The 23,412-nt window shown below is 47.4% G+C and overlaps 1 protein-coding gene across 4 annotated transcripts in view; it reads left to right on the forward strand.

The window, feature by feature from the left end:
* SGSM2 (small G protein signaling modulator 2) overlaps positions 1–23,412 on the forward strand; it is a 147,193-nt gene that overhangs the window by 115,969 nt on the left and 7,812 nt on the right. For 3 of the 4 annotated variants that reach the window (XM_077836573.1, XM_077836575.1, XM_077836576.1), the window contains exons 12-21: positions 5,016–5,166; positions 7,137–7,201; positions 7,760–7,905; positions 9,559–9,687; positions 13,209–13,391; positions 15,067–15,480; positions 16,566–16,690; positions 18,252–18,334; positions 18,841–18,950; positions 22,598–22,694. In XM_077836573.1, coding sequence (XP_077692699.1) covers positions 5,016–5,166; positions 7,137–7,201; positions 7,760–7,905; positions 9,559–9,687; positions 13,209–13,391; positions 15,067–15,480; positions 16,566–16,690; positions 18,252–18,334; positions 18,841–18,950; positions 22,598–22,694 — 1,503 coding nt within the window. Of the gene's footprint in view, positions 1–943; positions 1,079–5,015; positions 5,167–7,136; positions 7,202–7,759; positions 7,906–9,558; positions 9,688–13,208; positions 13,392–15,066; positions 15,481–16,565; positions 16,691–18,251; positions 18,335–18,840; positions 18,951–22,597; positions 22,695–23,412 lie in introns of all 4 variants that reach the window. The other variant, XM_077836577.1, reaches the window with a different exon arrangement.

Here is a 23,412-nt window from a genome sequence, read left to right on the forward strand (position 1 = left end):
CCAAATGCAAAACAATCCCCATGGCTAATCCAACAGCAGTTCTGCTCCAAAAATGAAGTGTGTTTCTATTGCGCCGGCAGCTTCCTAGCAAGAGTGTTATTAAAAGGAGAAAAGATTAACACTAACCATTAAAAAAAGACCCTCCCTCAAAAAAACCAACATACCCAAAACCCTGCAAGCCCAATTTTCCTGGCATTCTCTACTGAAGCTTCACAATAAATAGGGGGGAGAACCCACCCCCCAAACTCCTTCCTCTCTTCTGAATCCGAACTCTCTATTTACAAGAAATCTTGCACGCTGGTTCTCTAGCAGTGGGTTCATTTTCACATCCATTGGTGGAGAAGCTAGAAAGTAGCAACATCCTGAGATGTTTGGATCATGGTCCCAAGTTTAAAGGGGATTTGGATCCAGTGTTCCCATTCAGGTTCATCACAGCTCGAAAGTGGCAAAATCAATTAAACACTTACCCTTGCCCACTTCCTGCCCCCCTCCCCCCTCACTCCGCCCCTGAGAATAGGCCATAAGGAGCCAAGCTTTAGCCTCAACCCAGCCGTGAGGGAATGTCTGCACCACAGTAAAACACCCACTACTGGTTCTTGTCATCTGACTCAAGCTCGCGGGGCTATAAAGCTGAGCCTGAGCTCTGGGACCCTCCCTCCTTGGGGCATCCCAGAGCTAGGCACGCAGTCTGCTCCCACCAGCAGGAGGCATTGCAGATTGTGTGGACACATGCAGCTGTTCGTGTCTGGTTGAAATCTGGCCCATGGAGTGCGTGCTCTTCTCCGTGAGAAATGTCTCTTCCCCCCCACCCAGGCGCGGGGGAGTTCCCAGGGTCTCTCCCAAGCTCCGACTCCTCTGTCTGTGTTGAACGTGTCCTTTGAGACTTCTCCTAGAACCAAGTCCTCTCTTCTTATGCTCCTCTTTCACTATTTTCTTTGAGCAGTAACTATTAACTACCACCACTTAGCTGCCAGCCGCTCTGCCTCAGTCGATGACGACGAGGAGGAGGAAGACCGGCTCCACGCAATGCTCTCAATGATCTGCTCTCGGAACCTCACAGCTCCTAATAGGATGAAAGGTTTTTATCCACCGCCCCCCGGCCCTGCCCCCTCAGTGCTCTATGGCAGTGTCACCCCAGTGATGCGTACAACAGTGTTGGCATTATGGCAAGACAAATGTTTTTCATTCACATCAGGGGTGGGAAGGCACCCAAAAGCCAGGGGAGCAGGGTTAGCAGCACCTTTCCTCCCCATCTCAAGGTAGGATCCATGACAATGAATGACAGAGCCATCTTGCTTCCAGAATCTTCCTCCCCCAGACTCCCGCCTTAAGAGTTAAGTCACGACTCATGGTGTGTGCTCATACAGGGAAGTAAGCGGAGAGAAGGGGGCCCCTTACTTTGCTGCATGGGAGGTGGTGGGCGGGGAGGAAGGTATGGGTGAGGAGCCCTCCACCTGTCCAGCTTAAGAGGTAGCAATAAGTAAGATGTACCGAGTAAAGGGCTGGTAGAGGTTATGCCCCCTCAGCACGTGCGGGGAAACAAGAATCAAGTTGTAAATTAGAGTACATCGATACAGCACAAAAGGACCCATGGCAGCAAGTCTCAGGGTGACACTACAATCTACCCTTAAATGCACATGGAGACTTGAACAGACCAAGAAGCTTTTCATGCGCAAGTGCCCTCCTGTCCACACACTGTGTGGATCTCAAACGATCAGTTACCGTATTCCTTACTGTACAACAGGCCCATCAAAAATACAGCCCCGTTCGCTCACCCTCGACCTATTCATAATGATATACTTGTTCACACCAGCGAACTTTCATCCCAGCAGAGATGAGCTAATTGGCAGATGATCAGGCCCTGGCTGTATAGTTCTGGAGACTTAGAATCCCTCCCCTCTTGAAGGAGGGAAGTGACGGGCATTCAACGGAGTAGAAAACCGTCTGTGGAGCAGAAAACCGTCTGCTGGACAGATGGAATTCTAAGGCTCCAGAAATGAAGCTAAGTTGGCTCAAAAACAGAACAGAAAGAAAAAAAAATTCTGCAGAAATGATCATTAAGATTTCCTTTGTTGAAATGTTCAGCCCAGTTCTACTCAAGCATGACCTCTCCCGTGTTCCTGGCTGTCCCAGGACTAAACTCATTCAAGAGACACCCCCCTCCTTCCTTAGCTGCAGTATCTGTTGCTGTACAATGTCCATGTCAACAGTCTTGGCTTGGAGCTGTCGTGTCTTCAGGTGCCATAGATTTAACACACGCTTCCTTTAGCAAAAGAAAAGTCGTAGACTGTTGAGTGATTACAGGAATCCATCTTTTCCTCATTCCTCAGAGCTTTCACATGCCTTTAAATGCAGAACAATGAGTTTAGTGCTAAACGGATATCATCCCTGGCTTGGTGACGTTACCTATAGGAATGAGAGGATAACTGCCCTTGGTCCATTCTATTTTGGCCCTCTGCCGGGACCGCTATGATGCCATTGTGTTATGTGGACCCCTGTCCACTGTGATCCCCATAGGTTGCCAAATCAGTCGGTCTGGCCACTACTCAGCGGGGCTGGATTCATATTCTACCAAAATGCTCTTAGAGGGGATGGAGAGGAAGAGAACCCCTAAAGCCGTCATCATCTTGTAGGAAGATAGTGTTTGCAGGAAATATCTGAACAGCAGGTTTCTTGTGAAGATGAGACTTTGAAATGACTTTTATGGTAGAAGATCTGTCTGTAACAGCGCATGCCTGCAAAGATGCGACTAAAAATATAAGTTAAACGATTACAACTTCAGCTTTGTTTGGTAGCTAATGGATATTTAAAGCAATCCTACTAGAGATGGCAAGAAACACTTTAAAAATAGTTAGCAACCTAGCTAGGACTACATACCATTTGACTAGTGATTCTTGTCAGTGAGCTAGGTTTGACTATCATTTGTCTACCCATCAGTGCTCCCTTGAAATAATGACAACACTGTTGTGTCAGGTTTGCTAGCCATTTTGCTTTTAATTTTTGCAACATGCTTGACTTTTTGCATGTGGCCAAAAGTTGCAGATAAACACCAACAAAAATGAATGAAATGAAGATGCTGTTCACTCTAATTCTTCATGAATTCAGGTACCTTTCATCTGAATCCTTAGGTTCTGTGGGGTTCTCGCCTTTTAAAGTAGATTGTTTTTTTAAAACAAACAAAAAAAACCACCCACTTTTCTTGTCCTTGGAGGGGGAGGAAAAAAAATCATCTCAAAACATTTGTTTGTCCAATGCTTTTTATTTGAACCAAATGAGAAGCTGCAATAAATACTGGGTCATTCAGCTCCTTCCTGAAGAATTAAGGTGAAGAGCATTTTTTTCATTAAACTTTGTTTTGTGAAGTGAAATATTCATGACTGCTTCCGCATGAGCCTGTGCTTTTTATGTTAACATACCTTGTATGATTTCCATGCCGTTAAAATGCTTTATGCTACATTGATGGCTATATCTATATTAAAAATAGAGTCCATCTTCTTTTAAAAAGAAGAAATGTATTGTTACCTGCAATGGCAGAATGCATGAGACGGTTTGGAAATTCCCCACCCCTGCACTTAACATACATTTTGAAAGCACGGCCCAGAGGACCGGAGTTGCTTGTAAATGTTAATGCAATGAATGACATCCTGTACTCTGCCTTTTGCCTTAATTTAAATCAAGGGTGAGCTGAAAGGCCAGTTATTTATGAAAAGCCCCAGCAGGTTTAGGTTAAGAATTTGGGCCATGATTTTCAAACACTACTGGCGATTTTTGGGTGCCCAGCTTGAGACACCTTTCAAGGGGGACCCTGGTTTTCAGAATGTGCTAAGCATCCACCCTCTGAAAATCAGGCCTCTAAGGTTTGGAATTGGGCACCCAAAATCTCTAGCTACTCCTGAAAAACTTGGCCTCTTTTTTTCTTTTTTTTTTTTTTTTTTAAAGTGCTGATCCTGCAACTTGTTTCCATGTGGGGAGAGAGTTCAGACACATGGAAGTTGCGTGTTCAGAGCCTTAAACTCTAGTTTATGCGCTTGGGAGTGATCCGGGGAAGGACAGTGGGCGCACAGGGGCATCCCGTTCATGTGCAATGTTCCAGGGACAGCACCCTAGATTTAAACACACATGGAAAATACCATTAGGATTGATGTGTTACCTTTGTGCTCATGTTGGTTTTGTAAACCAGGCTTTGGCTGGGGCCAGTTAAAGAAACGCACTCAAGGAGGTGGCATTGTGATGATGGGTCGATAGCACGGTTCTAACTGCAAACCATTTTACTCCCAGGAGGGTTAGAGTGGCACTCAGGGCTGGATTAGCTTTCCACCTCTGTGAGTAACTGTTTCAGGATCAGATCCCAAATGACCACATCAAGAACAGAAAAGTTCAGACTGTCTCAGTTTGAGAGCGAGCCTATTTTTACTCTGGAATTAAACACACAGGATCTTTTGCTGTAGCTCAACCAGAAGTTATGGACTCACTTTAGGAATTACTGGGTGAAGCTCCCTGGCCTGTGGTATACAGGAGGTCAGACTAGATGTATCAGGTCCCTTCTGGCCTTAAAATCTATTACTGTAGTATCAGATAAAAATTAGCTCCCATCTTCAGAAAGCAGAAGAGCGGCCTGCCTCGCACCCTGCATTTGAAACAGGCAGGGTGCTGGGCCGTGGGTGCACCTAACGGTTATCTAGGGAAGTTGGGGAAGCCCCATCACTGGAGGTTTTTACAAACACCTATCAGGTACATTTAATCTGCCTCAGGTGGCTGGACTAGGTGACCTCTTGAGGTCTCTTGCGGCTGTACATTTGTATGATTCAATGTAAAAAAATGGAGCATGCAGAGGACTTGGCTGGTTTAGCTGTGTTAGAGGGAAAGTAATGTTTTAGGGTCGCTAGTTCTGTCCCTTCCTGTCATCAAGGGTAGAGCCTGCAGCAGAGCAAAGCACCACGACATCAGGGTGCATCAGGAGGGCAGGGGCAGACAAACGTTTATGGCCATGATTTTTTTACCCCCCCTTTCCCCAGACTCCGGCGACATGATAGAGATGCAGGGATTCGGTGCGAGCTTGTTGTCGTGGCAGCTGGAACACTGCAGCCAAGGGTCCTCGTGCCTCTCCTGTTCATCGGGCAGCTCTCCCTACGACATCCCCAGCTGCTGCAACTGCATTCACGACAGGTACATGGGCCAGGCCCGGGGAGAGGGCTTGACTCTATCGGCAGAAAGTGGAGGAGAGCTCTGGGCTTGCTGCCTACGGGGCCCTTTGCGCCTCGCACGCAAACGCCTGCCATCCTGCACCCGCTTATTAACGTAGCCATGGTGGACGTGTCCGTGGCAACATCTGAGACTGAGGTAAAAAAAATTCAAGAGTGCTGAAGCCCCCATTTCGAAAGGGACCCAGGCATTTAGGCGCCTAAGTCGCCATGGAAAAAAAAAAATCAATGGGACACAGGCTCCTAAATTCCCAGGTCACTTTTGAAATTTGAAATTAGCCTCCTAAACCCCATTGGCACTTTTCAAAATGGTCTTCGATAGGTTTCCCGGGCAGGCGGAGGAGAAGTCGCAAGTGTTGCCGCTGCACCTGGTCAGCCAGCGGTCCCCTGCCTCCACCCCCCAAGGCAAGGCCTTGCATGTGGAGAAAAGTCACCCCAATGCCCCTTGCTCCAAGCACCCATGGCGAGTTTTAGGGGCGAGACGCTTCAGGGCTCCCAGGCGGCCCTGCTCCGGGTTACGGGGAGCGCGCTGTGGCTGGGCCACCGCCTGTGGAGATGTTACAGCATCACAACAACGAGAGCGAGACCTGGCTCCTTGTCTCTAGGACAGCCTTCACTTTTCAGTCTGTGGCACAGCCCGCACAACCAGCGTGCACCTAGAAGAGCCTGCCGCACACCGTGTGCTAAGCAGCCTCCCCTCCTGCTCTCGCCACTTCCTCTACAAAGCCTTCGACCGTGTCGAATGGCGGATCACACTTGTTCTGTGGGACAGAGAGGAAGGAGGCTCCAGTGGCAAGGGGACTAGCCTGCGACTTGGGAGACCTGGATCCAATGCCCTGCTCTGCCTACCTCTCAAGCGGTGTTGTGAGGAGACATGCATTAAAAGTTTGGGGAGACACTATAGTGATAGGACCGAGGTCTCTCAATAGCCCCTGATTCTTCTCGCAGTAAATTGGTTTTACGTCCGTGTACGCAAGAGGAGAATCAGGCCTTCAGGGGCTTCTGTTCAGTGCTCTATAAATGATCAACAGAAGCAGGTGAGCGCCATCTTCATTTAGCTCAAGTTCTCCAAGCCTCTGTTGGCACAGCGTTTTCCCTGCTGCATCTGTTTCCGTGCTGCACCCAGCCTCGTCCTTTAGTTTCTCCTGCTCCCCTTGGAAGGTTGCTCAACGCTCCTCTAGACTTGCCCATGGGAAGCACTGGTGTCTAGTTGCGGCAGTCCAAAAATGCCACTTATTTTTTGGCCAGGAATGTTCTAAACTTGTTGGTGTGGTGGTTGAAATGCCCCCAGGAAGTTTTGTTTTCAAAAACTCCTGTTGCAACATTTTTGGTTTTAAAACTGAACGTTGTTCAGGGTAATTTTCTTTTTTTTAACTGAAAAACTTGAACCTTTCTATAAAAAAAAAACCTTCAGCCAGCTCTTAAGTCTGTGTGTTTAGGTCAGTGGTGGAGGGAGTTCAGTTTTATGGACATAGGCAAACCAGTCATCCGTCAAAGGATGCTTACACCCGTACTTTGGTCAATGGCGGTGTTGTTGTCGCCAGGTTGGTCCGAGGCTATGAGCGAGAAGGGTAGGTGAGATAATATCTTCTACTGAGCCAAATTCTGTTGGTGGAAGGTAATAAGCTTTGGAGCTACATAGAGCTCTTCTTCAGGTCTGGGGAAGAAAGCAGAATATTAATGTGGCCTTTGTAATCCACCTGTCACTGTGGTACTGAGTTACCTAAATATTCATGTGGCTTGGGGCAGCATCTCAGGCAGCGAAATAATTTTAAAATCCAAAAACCTATTTCCTGTCAGATTTCTTTTTTAACCAAACGTGTCTTAGTTTGGTTTGGGAAAGGGGCAGCGTCTGTAGATCAGTTGGGATTAGGGATGTGTTCCATGATCCATATCACCGTAACCCCAAGCGTGTTTAAAAATGTCTCCCTACAGAACCCCATTAAAGATGCTGTGTGAAAGCATGAAGAGGCAGATTGTTTCCAGAGCGTTCTATGGATGTAAGTGAGGCTGTTTTCCAAAAGGGACAGTGTATGCAACTCCCGCAATATCACACGCTAGTTTGCACTGAGAAGGGCTGCGAAGTCAGGTAACTGGCCGTATTCAGGTTAGAGAGGGATCCAAGCCAAACTATGGGGGGAGGCAGTTGAAAGCCAAATCCAGGTGCAAATTTTTCAGGCGGCCCTTCTCTTCATAATGAGCCAAAGCAACCTAGAACTTTAGAGCGTTCAGAATCCTGACCCAAATATCCTGGCTTGGTAATGCCAGCGGCTCTTCTGTGTGCAGCCATGGAGAACTGATGCTTAAAGTGCTGCATGTTGCAACATACTTTTACAAATACACGTTTGTTTTTTCACTTCCCGGCACAAGATTAAATAGCTGTCAACTTTGCCTCCCCCTTCCAGTCTACCTAGCATGCACGTGGGATTGTAGAGAGGAAAGCTTTGCTTCCAGCTTAAACTGCACAGCTCCATCTTTAAAAGGAGCTGCTGGCATCGGATATAATAACCTGCTTGCTTATATGAGATTCTGCCCTTCTATTTCCACCCCCTCTGCAGGGCTTGCCTACTGCCGCCATTTGTCTACAGTGAGAACGCATCTGTCTGCCCTCGTGAACCATTCAATTATCCCGCCTGACAAGCCTTCCGGCGCTGCTGGAGGCCTGACTAAAGAGGTCTGGAGTAAATATCAAAAGGACAAAAAGGTAACGGGCACAAAACCTACCCCCAGTTCATAAAGGGAAAAAATCAGCACCCCACCCAACCCACACACACTGCCTCAGTGTCACGCCCTAATTTGGCTATAAATATTTCTAAGGATCTTTTCAAGTGACCAGTGTTGCCTTCTAAGACTACATAAATTCACCATGTGCCAGCTTTGTTCCAATATTTGTGCAGACCCGATTCTCACTTACACTAAGGCCCCTTTGAGCTACCAGAGTAGTGGAAAGTTGGCATAAATGGCTGTTTCACTCACCTTAAAGCCCTTTTCGCTGTCAGAATGTCATAAAAATATAAGGGCTTGTCTACACATGGAGTTGTTCCTGATGAACTCCATGTGTGGACACACTTATTCCAGAATAAGAGTGCCTTCATGGTGTTTATCTTAACCCAGCAAGTGGTTTAAGCTAAATGGGAACAATGCACTCTGACTCCAGAATGTGTCCACACATGGGGTTAATCAGGAACACCACCATGTGTAGACAAGACACAGATAAGAATCAGCCTGATGTATCTTTAAGCAGGATGAAGGAGATTTTGTAAACTAGGACCATCTAGAGGAACACTAGATCTTTTTGCCCTGCAATTTTAGACATTTAAAGTGATGGTTTTATTTGGACAATCCACTTCCTGATTTTGGGCAGCCCAGGAAGCAGCACTGATGGGGAGAAGACTTGAAAATTTAGGAGCCTGAATATCTTCGGGAAAAGCCAAAGTGAATTAGGTTTTTACATGTAGTTTTTGAAGCAAATATAGCGCCATTAAAAGTAAGGGCTGGTCTACACTATGGGGTGCGGGGAATCGATCTAAGTTACACAACTTCAGCTACGTGAACATACATAGATCTACTTACTGCGGTGTCTTCACTGCGGTGTCTCGACAGGAGACACGCTCCCGTCGATTCCCCTTGCGCTTCTCATTGAGGTGGAGTACCGGAGTCGACACTAGAGCGATCGGCAGTCGATTTATCGTGTCTATACTAGACCCGATAAATCGAACCCCGCCGGATCAATTGCAGCCGGTCGATCCGGCCGGTAGTGTAGACAAGCCCTCGGTCATTGCCAGCTCTGATGACTGGAGTCCTGTCTACAGAACAGATGTAGCACAAGCTGGAGTCCACAGAACAGATGTAGCACAAGCAATGTCAGGGCAAACTTCTGAGACAGTCTACCTTTCTGCTGAGCACATGCTCCATAAGCACCTTCTTAAACATCTGCTTAAGTGCTTTCTTGATTCAGGACCCTAAAGGACTGTCCATGGATTCACACTGTGTGAATTCCTTAGAAGGGCAATTCTCCAAGGCCTGTTTGATCCTTTGCATCTCTGATGACAGCAAAGGTATAATTTAGCATCTACACAGTGATAGATTCCATGATGGACACCAGTCCAATAGGAACTGACCCATTTTATATAGGCCGCTCAACAGCCATCAAATGGTAAGATCATATTGGGCCAGATGGGAACCAGTGACCTAGAAATAAAAGTATCCCATCTGTATCCCATTGCAACCTTTCTAAGGGCTTCCAGTTTGTGTTTTTTCCATTAGCTGTGTACTTGCAAGTAACTGTAGTGCTTTTATGCAAGCTCAATAGTAAGGTGCATTCATTGTCCCCTCCCCTCTTTCCTGACTGCTTTAGAATTACAAAGAATTGGAATTACTCAGACGAGTTTACTATGGCGGAGTGCAGCATGAGATTCGAAAGGAAGTGTGGCCCTTCTTACTAGGCCACTACAAATTTGGCATGACCAAAAAGGAAATGGATTGGGTAAGTTCCGGCTTCTGAGATTTAAATGGGATGTTGAATTTTTAAATACGAAGAGCACTCTCTAGGTGTAATACTTCATTTTAATAAACACTCTCCTAGCATATGGTCTTTAGGGCACCAAAGCCCGTATTTTCGGGGTTTCTCCGGTAGGACTTGGACTTGGGAACGCGAACTCCTGAGTTTGATGCCACCGTGGGCAAGCCACCTGGCCTTCCTGTTGCCCTCCTAGGGCACTTTTTAAATTAGTGGCTGGAAAGCGCTTTGCGAAGGCTCGGGCACTGAGGCCACAGAAGGGCAGCGCATTCGTGAACTCGCAGCAAAACGTTCGTCTGGGCGACCCAGTGGCAGTTCAAACACGGTATCTTGAAATACCAGGTGACGCACCTGCGTGCGCCCAGGTTTAATGCAACGGTTCAAAACTACTCATATAAAGCGTCCGAGACCTGGCGCTACTAAAAAGGGCCATGAGGGCTGTGTGGGTTTGTCCCCTTTTCCTGCAAGCAGGTAAGACGTGTCTTTAAAAACCCGCCCGCCCCTCCTTGGAAATATCATGGTGAAGTGTAAATGCTAATGTACTATTCGTACTACACGTACACAGAAAACCCCCACCTTTGCCAAACTAACAACCGTTACAGATGGGCTACAGCCCTAGGGTGCGAGGGCTGTGATGAAAATTCGGACAGCACAGTGACTGTACAGCCAGCAGCCCCACTGCCGTGTTCCCTTAACCCAGGGCACCTCCACCTCAGAAAAGCTACAGGGTCCCATGCAAACCATTGGGCGCGGCTTTCAGTTAGGGTAGACACTGGAGGGCCTCCTCGTGCCTTTTTTCTGCCTGAAGGCCAAAGAGCGTGTGAGCAGCGTCTCCCTTTTATGAGATGGTTTACTGGACTGCGTGAAGTGATGCTGACCTCAGACTGCAGCCTCCCAGGGGCCCTGAAGGAGAGAACATGAGGCTGATGGACCTGCGTGTCTGTCCGCAAAGGGCAATCGTAGGAGAGCAGCCTGAAAGCTGAATATGGCGGTGGGCGGGGGGGGAGTCTTGTGTGGCTTGTGTCTGGCATAGGTCTCAGGGGGAGGAAAGGGCAGGCAGAGGGATTGTGCGAGCATGTGGCGAAGCGCTCGTCGGAGCAGGTGCTCCAGAGACTCCCCTCACGTGTCTGTACCGCTCCGCCAGGCTGCCGTTCTTAGTAAATTCGAGCTTTAGCAATGGCGAGGTTGGTAATGCGCTGCTGCGCCTGTGACATGAGACGCACGTGTCCCTCGACTGCCAGTCTGTCTTCTCTCCCATTAGACACTAATGACCAGAGAGAGAGCCCAGATAACTCCACCACTGTCTAATTTTGCCAGATTGCAATCAAAAGGGGAGACAGGAAAGTACCAGTCCCCTGGCTTTCCCTTTCCTCCAGAGGGAGGTAAAAGCGATGAGTACGGGTAATATTCAGTAAGTAGAAAAACAAAACCAATCTGCATTTATCAGAAGGGGACTGTTTGCCTAGTGCGTAAATCAGGAGTCAGGACACCTGGCTTCAGAGTCCCAGCTTCAGTTTGTCTGCGGGTTACGGCCAGGGATTGGTAATCAGGACAACTGGATTTTATTCCCCTTTTAACATCTGTGCCTCAGTTTCCCTATTTGTAAAACAGGACTCCTACTAAATTCACCCAGGGGTTGCAAGGCGTAAATCAGTGTTTGCTAGGTGCTTTGGGATCCTTAGATAAAGGGTGCCATTGAAGCGCTAGACTGGAAACTCCTTGGAGCAGAGACTGTCTTTGTCCAACACCTAGCACAGTGGGGCCAAGATCTGTGACCGGGGCTCCTGGGCACTCCCACAACACCAATAATTATTAATCATAATAACGATAATGGTGCATTGGTTTGAGGAGTCAGCCCCTAAACAAAAAAGGCGTGCATTGGATGGGAGGGAGTATTAGGCAAGTGAGAGATCCAAGCAGTCAGAATATCAGCTCGCCAGGTCCTCGACTGAAACCATCACCGATGATTTATCACGTTTGCTTTCTGTACTATCATACTGTCATCCATCAGCGCTGGGCAGCCAGGCTGGGGGCACTCTCTCACACGGCTCTCCTCCAGCTCCCATTAGGGGTCGTACTTTCTGATTTACTTCTCCACAGCCACCTCGCCTGACAGATATCCCCCACAGCTCCCAGGGAGAAGGCTACAGTAGCAACCAGCTGGCAAAGCCCAGAGCCTGAAGCCAGCTCACTATTAGGGCTTTTATCCAGCTCTTGGCAAGCAACAGAGCTGTAAAGTTATTTTCTCTCTCCTCGTAGCCAGAGGGTGTTTTTGGTGTCTGACTTGCCTTTCGACAGAGGAAACCAGCAGTAGCATACTACAGAACCAGGGCGGGTGCATCTGGCTAGCGTGCAACTTAGACTCGCTCTCAGCTGCTGATTCTGCAATGAGCTCTGCACAGGACTCGTGTCCGGGAGCTCACTGCAGGGGCCTAGGTTACAAAGATGGAAGCGGGGGGGGAGGGCAGAAATACAGTAGGGTGCCATAGGATTTGATTAGAGCAGGCCGTTGGTCCATCACCTTTAGTGAGATTTCAGGAGGTGGGCAGCACCCTTCTTGTTTATCTGGGGCCAGTCATGAAGTGCTGTATATTAAACGGTTTAAAAAAAAAAATCCTTCCTGCCCTTCGTGGTGGCAGTTTACATGCTGAAGCATGAGATTTGATTGCTCCTATTTAGCATGCCTGATGTTACTGGCCAGTTGCAGCTGTGAATTCTGCCCCTTCACCGTTTCCTTTTCATTGGTTCTAGCTTGACCTGCCCTTAAATTTCACTACAGTCCTTTGCCTCTCATTCTGCTCACGCCCAAGCATGTGCCTGATTCCACTTTGCCCGTCTGTCGAGGTAGTTGTGGCTTGCTCTTGCTGACCTCTCCCAAACAGGAAATGTATTTATCCTCACAACACCCTGTGAGAGGGGGCGGGGCTGGTAACCCCACTGGCCAGATGGGGAACTGAGGCACAGAGAAACTAAAAAGAAAAGGAGTACTAGTGGCACCTTAGAGACTAACCAATTTATTTGAGCATAAGCTTCCTCACGAAAGCTTATGCTCAAGTAAATTGGTTAGTCTTTAAGGTGCCACTAGTACGCCTTTTCTTTTTGCGATTACAGACTAACATGGCTGCTACTCTGAAACAGAGAAACTAAGTTACTTGCCCAAGGGAAAATGCCCCAAATCCCAGCTCAGTGATCAGAAGACCATCTTTCCTCCTTTCTCTCACTCACACACACACACACACACCTGAATTTAGGCTCCCCCCCCAATTCTTATTTTGCTGGAGATGGGCCCCATCCTGGAGTTGAGATCTAGACCCCAAGCCCAGTTTCCCTGGAGCTCAACGAGGTTTCAGATCCTGTCTGGCCACCTCACTAGCTTTAATCTCTTCTGACGTGCAAGCCACGCCATCTGGGCCTCTGACTGTCTCAGATGCCCTCCTGCAAGGAGGGACTAACGTTTCAGCTGCGTCTGTCTGTGTCTTTGTTCGAAGGTGGATGAAGATATTGCTCTCAAGTATCAGAAGGTCATGGCCGAGTGGAAAGCCTGCGAGGTCATCGTGAAGCAGCGGGAGAAAGAGTCACACTCTGCCATCTTTGCTAAGTTTTCATCAGGCAGCAGCATTGACAGCCATGTTCAGCGATTGATCCACAGGGATTCCACCATCAGCAACGACGTAAGTGGTCTTGTTTAGCTCTCTGTTCTCCTGTGCACTCATCCTTAAGGAATGTTGCAGTACAATGGGCGATGCTGGAAATATAGTGCTCACAGGCACAGCTTGGGGCAGGGGGACAACAGTTGCATAGGCACCCTTGGCAAACTGCCCTCTGCATAATTTAGGCAGTCCAGGGACCTGCTCTCAATTAGAGAAGCCCTGCCTGCCTGGCAACTCTGCAACCTGGAATCTCTGTCGAGTTCTGGGCTATGGTCCCTGGGCCAGACCATGCTAGGGCTTGCAACAGGGCACATATAGGGTAGTCTGTGGTTGTTCCTAAGCCTGCAGTGGGGGTATTCTCCCCCAGCTGGCTAAGGGGCTTTTATGGCCTCTGTGTACCACAGCAGCAGAAACTCCCTCTCAGGTAAGAACCTCTGGGGAATGGATTGGCTCAAGGAATTGATAATGGCTCTGAAGATTTGTTTGTCTTCGGGTCCCCAGCTCAAATCCAGCCAAGAGCAATAGTGATCGGCAGTTACTAGTCCGGCAACCACGTGGTGGGTCTCAGTTTCATTTCTAGTAGGTAGGTGCTCAAATCAGAGATGGCCCCAGTGTTTGGCTCTGCCCTCGTCCCTCTAAGCCTAGATGCTGAGCACAGAATAGACAGGCAGGCTGAACAGCCCTTGTGACACAAGGTGTGGCGTTAGCCACACCGGTAGGCTGTGCGTCGGAGTAGGGGACTTGCGCTGCCCTGGTTGTATCTCCAGGGCTGCTAATCTGGCACCTTTCAAAAGCACTTAAATTCATGCACATGGATATGTTTAAAAATAAAAAAAATTAAAAAACCGTAGTCCTCAAAGCTGTAGGAAAAAATGAGTCACGTGGACAGTAAGACTGTACTGTCCAGAACAAACCCACATTGCTAAAAGGGATAGACGATGACCTAAAAGAGCTCTCCCATCTCTAGCCATCTGTGACTATAAAAGCCCCATCACACACACTTTCAGGGTTTGTCTAAGCTATGCACTTAGCTGCCTCCTTATCGTTCAGAAGAGAACTTTACTCGGGTAGCTGAAAACAGAACTTGCACCTAAAATCTGTAGCAAGTTAAAAAAAAAAAAAAAAGTGGTGAAGTTTGCTTGCCCAACAGAAGGCAGTGCTATGAAACATGAGGTTGAAGGCCAGGATCTCCAGGTTCACGAGTGATTGCTCAGCTTGGGTGCCTCCGTTTTTGGGTGCCCAACTAGAGATGTTTTATAAAGGGGCTTGGTTTTTCAGCGAGTGGGTGCTCAGAGTCTGGCCCCTTTAAACGCGGCTCAGGTTAGGTGCCCAAAAACAGAGACATTCAACATCAAGTCATTTTTTAAAATTTAGGACACGGCGTGCAGACCTCAGTGGATATTACTTTTAGAGTCCCTCAGTGGATATTACTTTTAGAGTCCCTCAGTGGATATTACTTTTAGAGTCCCTTCTCTGGCCATATCCAGCCTCTAAGTTCATTGTAAAACCTGGGTAGATCCACTCTGCTATAATATATACACACACGGATGCTGCGTGGGATAATATACAGATGCTCTACTGGCTCGGTGATCTTGTCTGTTGAAATAACCTCGGCCCACACACGAGTTTGGGACTTACTTGGTCTTTCTTTTCATCTCCCCCCCGCAACTCCTGCAATCCTCACCACCACCATCAGGTCTTCATATCTGTAGATGAAATGGACTCAACAGAGCGAGACTTACAAGGTCCGGTTGACCCCTCGTTGACTGTGGTGAATGTCGACACTCCAGTCGCAGCGGCTGCCGTCGAACAGCAGTCAGTAGAATTTGATTCTCCCGATTCCGGGCTGCCTTCTTCTCGGAATTACTCGGTCGCTTCGGGCATCCTGTCCAGCATCGACGATGGGCAGAGTGTCTGCTTTGAGGACGGGGCGGAGGAAGAAGTTAGCGCGGACTTAGAAAGACCAGATCTGGACGTGACCCAGGCTCAGAAAGCCAAGGTGGTGACCTCAGAACATCAGGATTCTGTAATGGAGGAACAACTGTGCTCCCAGTTGGATTATTTAACGTCTGGAGAGGACATTGCTTCTGTTTGTGGAGCTGCCTATACAGTAGGTCACTATTTATCATATTACGCATCGACCTATGTCTGTAGAGCACTCTTCCTTCTCTTCCTCTCAAAGGCCCTGCATGTATTTCAGACTTCCTGTCAAACAGGATTTAACTAAGGCTAGGCCAAAACCAGAACCTAAACTCTTTGAATGTCAGGGAGTGGGAGGGAACCCATGCATCCAAATCCGTCCGAGCTGTTTAACTGCTGGGTCGTATCCAAATCTAGGAGCAGCCTTTCTTCTGGGTCCAATTCAGAGGTGGCCAAAATCTCAAAGGAACAACTCATGAGAGTCTCTGGCGCCATCTGATCCAAATCCTAACCCATGAAACTGCACCCTAGCCCTAATCCAGACCCAACACCACCTGCTCGGATATTAGCGTTGCTATAAGCAGATTTAAGCTTTCTTGCTTCTGGCCTGTGTGCCACCAAAAGCCTGCCATCGCCCTTAATAATCCCCTGCACTGCTGGGCTGTGCTTGGAAGGCTCAGAAGGGAGAGCAGATGCACTGTACCTGGGACTGTCAGCAGCAGTGAGGTGGGTAGCTGTATGTATTTAAGCTGTGGGGTGGGATTCTAGGCTTTCCGGGTTCAGTGGAATCAAATCACATCTGGGGTTAAATTCTCTGCTGTGCCAAAATCTTCAGTTCAGCGGAGATGAGGGAAGTCAGTTCTGGTGCCCTGACTCTCTGGGCCAACCTGCACCAGCCCCTGGTCCCCACTGTGTTTCAAGAATCCTAGGGGTTGCTCTAAACTGCGCCAGCTGGCTGCCAAGGGCTATATGCAGCTGGAAATTGCCAGAGCGCACTGTACTGAGGCCACGGCCCCCCAAGATTCCCCCTGTGCTGTTGTGGTGAGTGCAGGAGCCAGGTAAGTGAGCTCTGGTGCTGCTTCGAGCGCCCTCTTGGTGGTGGTAATACCTAGCACGTATAGCGCACTTTTCATCTGTCAATCTCAAAGCGCTTTCCAGTAGGGGAACTCGGCTGAATCCGGACATCTTCCTACTTCTTAACTCAGGTTACTCTCCAGGAGCATCTTTTGTTTAACAGCAAGCGTGCCTCACTGGGTTTTTTTTTAAACCTTCTAGATAGAATTACTGGACACCGTTGCCTTAAATCTGCATAGAATCGATAAAGACGTTCAGAGGTGCGACCGGAATTACTGGTATTTTACTGCTGCTAACTTGGAGAAACTCAGAAACATCATGTGCAGGTAACACAGCTTGCAAAGCAAACGCTTCTTCTCACTGCACTGCAGCTAACTTGGGTTAATATCCGATAGTGCCTGCCTCTCCCAGAATGCAGTACGGTATGGCCAAAAGCTTCCAGAGAAAGAGAAGATGTGGTCGGGTGGATAGTTTAGTGGAGTCCCAGCTCAGCTTCAAACTCTCTGTGTCACCGTAAGTTTTGTCATGTACTTTGTTCCTCAGTTCCCCACCTGCAAAATGGGGCTAATGCTTCCCTACCTCCCAGAACTGTAGCAAAGATCAAATTAGTTAAGGAAACGAGGGCGCTCTGATACGAGAGTGATATTTCAGCGAGTGGGAATGGGAAGGATACGTTTTCAGATCAAACCCCCTCCAGGCTCCTGGAAACAGTTCAGCTAGTATGGAGAGAGCTGCCCTATTGAATCAGAGGTCAGTACTGTCCCTTTAACAATGTTGCTGCTGGCGGAGTATCCTGCTCTGAGTCCAAAAATTAAAACTTACTTCTCATAAGAAAAGTTTGGACGCTCAGACATTCGAGGCTGTGCATGCATTGTTTGGGGTTTTCCGTGGGCCTCCGGATTACAGTTTCTGCATCTAAATTATGTGGTCTGAGCTACATTCTGCCCCTGCCAAGTGGTATTTGAACTCCATACAGTGCTCTAAATCTGCGTAGTCTCCTGGCTTTTCTAGGGCATGATTCTGGAAGCTGGGGCTGGATTCCCACTACCGGACACGCGTGCCTCCCCATAGGTGCTGGAACTAAGGGTGCTCTTGCACCCTATGGCTTGAAGTGGTTTCCATTATATACGGAGTTTACAGTTTGGTTCAATGACTCTCCTCAGCACCACCACTATACAAATGGTTCCAGCCCCCCTGTGCCTCCCTGGTTTTTAAGGCGGCTGCTGCCTTTATTTTTGTTAGTTTGTATTTCACCCGGTGGCAAAAGTCCCTGGAGGAGGGAGATTTTTCAAAGCCACTGAAGATTTAGGAGCACAAACCACACTGAAAGTCAGTGATTTTTTTTCTTCCTCCCAAAAAGTGATGTGCTTATGTAAATCTCTCCCTCTATGTTTTGTAGAAATCTAAACACATAATTCACCTTTGCCTCAGGTGGAGCAGGAGAATAACTACTGTTGCTGACCCCTCTTTACACCCCAGTGTGATGTATTTGTGACTAAACAGGCCGGGGTGCTGGCTGTAATAGGATTAATATGCAGCTGTACCCTCATGGAGAATGCCCAGAGCACCACCCCATAGGAGTTTTTTGGAGCACCGTATATAATGCAGTAGAAAGTTCTCTCCCTGATGCACAATTCAATAGAGAAGGAGATCCTCTCTTACAGCTTTTTTGCACCAGCCTATTAAATTGTAGGGCTTTTTAAGGGTGATTTCTGTAAGCACTATTGGCTTCCTCCTTAGGGAATTCACCCACTGGATCTACAGCCCAGCGCTAGACATAGGGCTTTCTATTGGAGTTGGGTCTTAGGTCCACTAAAAACGATCCAGCAGAGAGGGGATTTAGAGATGACGTTTGCTAGTGTCTCTTCTGTTTCTTTTTTTGTGCAGTTATGTGTGGGAGCACCTGGATGTTGGATACGTCCAAGGCATGTGTGACCTACTGGCTCCTCTCATGGTTATCCTTGACAACGGTAGGCGGGCCGAGTTTTCCTTTTGTAATGCTCTGCCACCCTGGCAGATTAGTACGAGGTGCCCTTGGGAACACACGGAGTCAAAAGCGTACCACGTTTCGGAGGAAGCTGTGTGCATTATGTAATGGCAAACGGAAGGCTGCAGCGTTCCAGTCATCTTCCTGTTGCGAAGTGACTCACCCTGGCCTCTTGGGGATTCCCTATTTAATCTCCCCAGACTAAAGTTGACTTGTAAACAGAGGTAACAGTATTTCTGTAGCTGCTGGCACTGCAAACTCAACATGGGATCTGCAAATCTAGCTGGACTCCTTCTGCAATCAGACAGACGGTCCAGTGGCCCACCTCATATTTTCACCTGGCACTGGTCATGGGGGAAAATAACAGATTTGGAAGGAGAAAGCTGCCCCTCCCCACCACTCCGTTACCTTGCAGCATCTTGCCGTGTCCAGTACAAACATGGGTCCCAGGCTTTGCAGCACTCTAATCCATCCACTTTCTATCCACAGATCAACTGGTGTACAGCTGCTTCAGCCACCTAATGAAGAGAATGAGCCAGAATTTCCCCAACGGAGGTGCTATGGACACACACTTCGCCAACATGCGATCACTAATTCAGGCGAGTCCTCACTGGAGAGGAGCTGGGGTTAGGACAGGGGAAGCATATTTGTATTGGCCTTTATGTCCCATTAGCTTGAAGCGGCCCCGCTCTTAGGCAGGCTCGTCCTGCTGATGCAATGAGGTGGTGACAGCTCCATTGGGAGGTTAAACATCTCAGTTCCTGGGTGTCTGCCCTATGCAGTTAGCAAGGGATATTTGGGATCAGAGTCGTGTATATTGCTCTTGGAAGGAGCACTGAGCCTCTGGTACAGCACAGCTCTGCCCACAGAGGAATGTCCATAAAGCGCATGGACTGATCATCCTATGAACCAGCTACAAGGAGTAATGACGACAGTTCGGCATATGGGTCTATGGGCTGATTCAATGGGAGACGGCTCAGGCCCCTGAGAGCAATTGAGAAGAAAAGATCCCTGAATTGTCTTGGCATTGGCTCAGTTTCCTTTGCGCTCACATGCAGGACTTGGGCTGCGTGGATCTGTATTCTTGGAAGCTCTTCTTGCTGTCACCTTTGGGTGATTTATTTAGCCCCCAACATTACACTGCAAGGCAGGGAAGGGGGGGGAAAAGCAGTCAGGTGCAGTGATGGTTTATATAATCCTGTCTGGGCCACTGCTTCATTGTGTGTATACTGAGCAAGGCACGTGTGAGAGAGCGAGGGACACACACACACTATTTTAGCTGGGTTGTTTGTTAGAAGGTCACAACTCTGGGGAAAACCAAACCACCCCCACCCGCTGCATGTGATCTCAGTTTTCCCAGGATAAATAGGTAACAAATAATAAAAAGTACAAAAACATTATGGTTTAATCAGATACAGTGAATCATATTTACTTTATAACCATTAATTAGACACAGGTTGTGATATAACTATAGTAGAGGGACATACAAATGTAACCTTAATATAAAAATGTGACTAAGTAGTTGACAAAGGTGTAATGTATATGTAACCATTTAGAATATAACACACATTAATGTGTATCCCAGCTATTAAACATCATCAGCAGAAGGCAACCTGTTGGATTTTAACAATTTAACTTCTTATAAACTATATTAAGGGTCTTTTTATAATCACTGGTCTAGATTTTGTGTGACCACATAAATAGGCTTTCCAGTTATTTTTTTCAAATAATTGAAGATAAATTTTTTTAAATCAACTAGGAAGAAATTATCATGTCTTATTGAGCATCTGATTTGATAGCAAACTTAAGGCCCTGATCCTGTAACTGCACCCACGCAGGTAGATCCCTCTGCCTCCTCTGAGCCCCGTCAGCTGCCTACAAGTGCAAAGATTTTTTTTTAATCCTCCCTCTGTTCATTTTAAAATGAACAAAGGAAAGATTTTTCACGCAAGGAGGGGGACAGGTACTGATCTTAACCAATTAAGATCGAAACTCTTCCAATGCTACAAATATGTCTACACACAGATATTTAGATATGACATTTGATCTTTATAAAATTAGTTAATCTCTGAGTACTTGCAATTAAATTGGTTCATTAAAATTTGATCCTTTTAAGATACTCAGTGAGGTTTTTTTGTCTGTGATTTGATGTGCTGTATTCATACATGTCACAGTTGTTGAATCCTTGCTTTAAATATAAAAACTCAATCTTAATGTAGACTGAGATTAAAATAATTAGGTTATTCACATACTGTGAAAACATTAAGAAGCGATTTTACTTATACATGTTTGTTTTTTTCCAAATTGGAGGCCACAAGCCTTTAAAGGCTCCTGCATGTTGTACTTATTCCCATGACCATAAACAGTAAATAAGCAATATGCTGATAACACTCTAGGATAGGGGCTTCTTCCTCGCAGGAAGTTACTTTAGGGCACCACTAGATGTCTCTGTTTATCATTCATCTGGTGGTACTTGGGGGGTAAACTAGCTCAGTGATTCTCAAGCAGGGGTCTTCTAGGGGGTACATCAACTCATCTAGATATTTGCCTACTTTTACAACAGGCTACAGAAAAAGCACTAGCAAAGTCCGTACAAGCTAAAATTTCATACAGACAATGACTTGTTTATACTGCTCTATAGACTATACGCTGAAATGTAAGTACAATACTTTTTGCCAATTATGTGGTAAAAATGAGAGTCAGCCATTTGCCAGTGATAGCGTGCTGTGCCACTTGGGTATTTTTATGCCTGATTTTGTAAGCAAGTGATTTTTAAGTGAAGTGAAACTTGGGGGTACGCAGAACAAATCAGACTCCTGAAAGGGGTCCAGTCGTCTGGAAAGGTTGAGAGACCCTGCTGATCCAAACAAACGTTTACATTTGGCTTATTGTGCTGAATGAGCAAGTACGTGAGAACAGATCCTGGGCAGTGGAGTTTGTTGAAATTGTATTTCCGTGTCTGGCTGTCCAATACTGTGGCTCTACGGCAGCTTTTAAAGGGCAATAAAAATATCAGACTGGATTGAAGGAGGAGGATGGCTGGGAGGGCCGACACATTCTGTACCTGAAAGGTGTGGCCACAATTTCACTGCTGAACAGCAACTTCCTTCAGAACCAGGGCGGATGTCACAGTGAAAGCAGCGCTTACTCACAAGCCTGTCAATTGGCCTCCGGGAGAAACCTTAACTTTGATTTGCTTCCCCATTTTATTTTTGAGATGTTCACCTGACATCTGGTGAGAGGTCGTTTCATTGTATGCTTTACAGCGCTGCGATGACTAACCATTGCTTTGACCTACCGGAGCGAGAAATTTTCAAAAGGTGCAACTGGGACTTTCAAAAGGTGCAAAAGGGCCCCAGGGGATAGGGCTGTTAAAGAGCTTTGCAAATATCAACCTGCCTGCTACTCCCTGGCGAGGGAAGTTAGGGTAATCCTCATTGTACATGGAGAGATTGAGGTGCAGAGAACTTAAATCACATGTTCAAGGACACGCAATGGCAATGTAGGCAATAAAAGCCTGGAGTCCTGACTTCTTCTGCCCTGCTGTATCAGTCTCATGCTGCCCCCCCCCCAAGGGTAGGGGAGAAGATAAGGGGGTAGAGTGATCAGACACCCCACATTCAGCAATATTAACCAGGCTACGCCAGCTGGACGCTTTGTCCCCATGTTTTTGAAGTGGCGTCTGAACACGACTGCCACCTGTTTGCTGGTGGGAACTCAGCTAAGCATCCGTAGCTGGGGTACGTCGCCATTGCTGTCAGCTTCAGTGAAACGCGGCCAGTTTCTGAGGATCTGGCCCCAGAGGTTTATACAAACTTCCTACCCCGTTTTTCTGCATACGTGTAAGCTAAGTTTTTGTTCCTCTTCCAGCACAACCGCTCCAAAACAAAGGGCTGGATTCGCTAGTCTGCTATGGCCACCTTGAGGCGGCTGTATTCTGGTTGGGGGTGACCAGTGGAGAATTCCCCTGCTGTAGGGGAACTCTCAGCTGTCATAAAGCTGGTGGAGGTAACCTCCTCCACCAGCTGTCTTCCCCTCCCACCTCTGGTTTACGGTCAGGTCAGGGGAGGGAGACAGAGTGGAGAGTCACTGGCGTACGGTCACATGTGGACGTTACAGCAGCTAAGGAGCTACTCTAACCGCACGGTCAGGCTGGGTGGGGCACAGAGACTCTCCTCCAAGTGTTTGATACTGGGACTGTCGGGGGCAGGATACTCAAGTTGAAGGGTTTGGTTTTGTTTTCCAGATTTTAGACTCTGAGCTCTTCGAATTGATGCACCAAAATGGAGACTACACCCACTTTTACTTCTGCTATCGTTGGTTCCTGCTTGATTTTAAAAGAGGTAATAACACTGACTTTAGTGTCGGGGTAGGAATGGTAAACAGAGGCCGCCGTGGTCATGCCAAGGACCCTACATACAATTCTCAATTTGCCTTCTAACAAATCAGCACAGCAATAGCTCTGAAGACAGTATAAGGCACCTAGCACACAACCCAGTCTTGGGCGGGGCCTGTAGGTGCTACCATATTACACATCATCCTCTATCCCAAACACCAAGATGTCCTCTCCCACCATTAAATAGATGGGTATCATAACCAATCGCTACAAACCAAGAGACATGTGCTTGCTGTAGAACAAGTCAATAGTTCATTTAAACACATGAGCACTAGCTTTCCCCAGATCAGAGGCTTAAAGAAACGTTAACAGTCAGCTCTGAAAAGTACAGATGTTCACATACTTAAGTGCGAGTCTTGCAGATGAGAGAGATGAAAGAGGAGAAAAAACAAGAGCCTGTCTGGGGGTTCTCTCTCTCGCTGGAGCAGCTGTCAGATGGGGGGTTGGGAAGAGGATTCTGAAGGGACCCCCAAATCTGCTTCCCCCTCCTCCAAAGAGACCCACAGCCAAACGCACACTGTAGACCAGTGATACTCAGACTGAGGCTCGTGAGATGCAAGTGGCTCTTTACAGCACATGATAGAAAACACTGTGTGATTTCATTAAATTATTAACCAATCTTAGCTGATAAAAATAATAATACTGGGCCTGTCATTTTGCTGTGA

This window comes from Eretmochelys imbricata, chromosome 17 (genome assembly GCF_965152235.1).
Source record: "Eretmochelys imbricata isolate rEreImb1 chromosome 17, rEreImb1.hap1, whole genome shotgun sequence".
NCBI lineage: Eukaryota > Metazoa > Chordata > Testudines > Cheloniidae > Eretmochelys > Eretmochelys imbricata.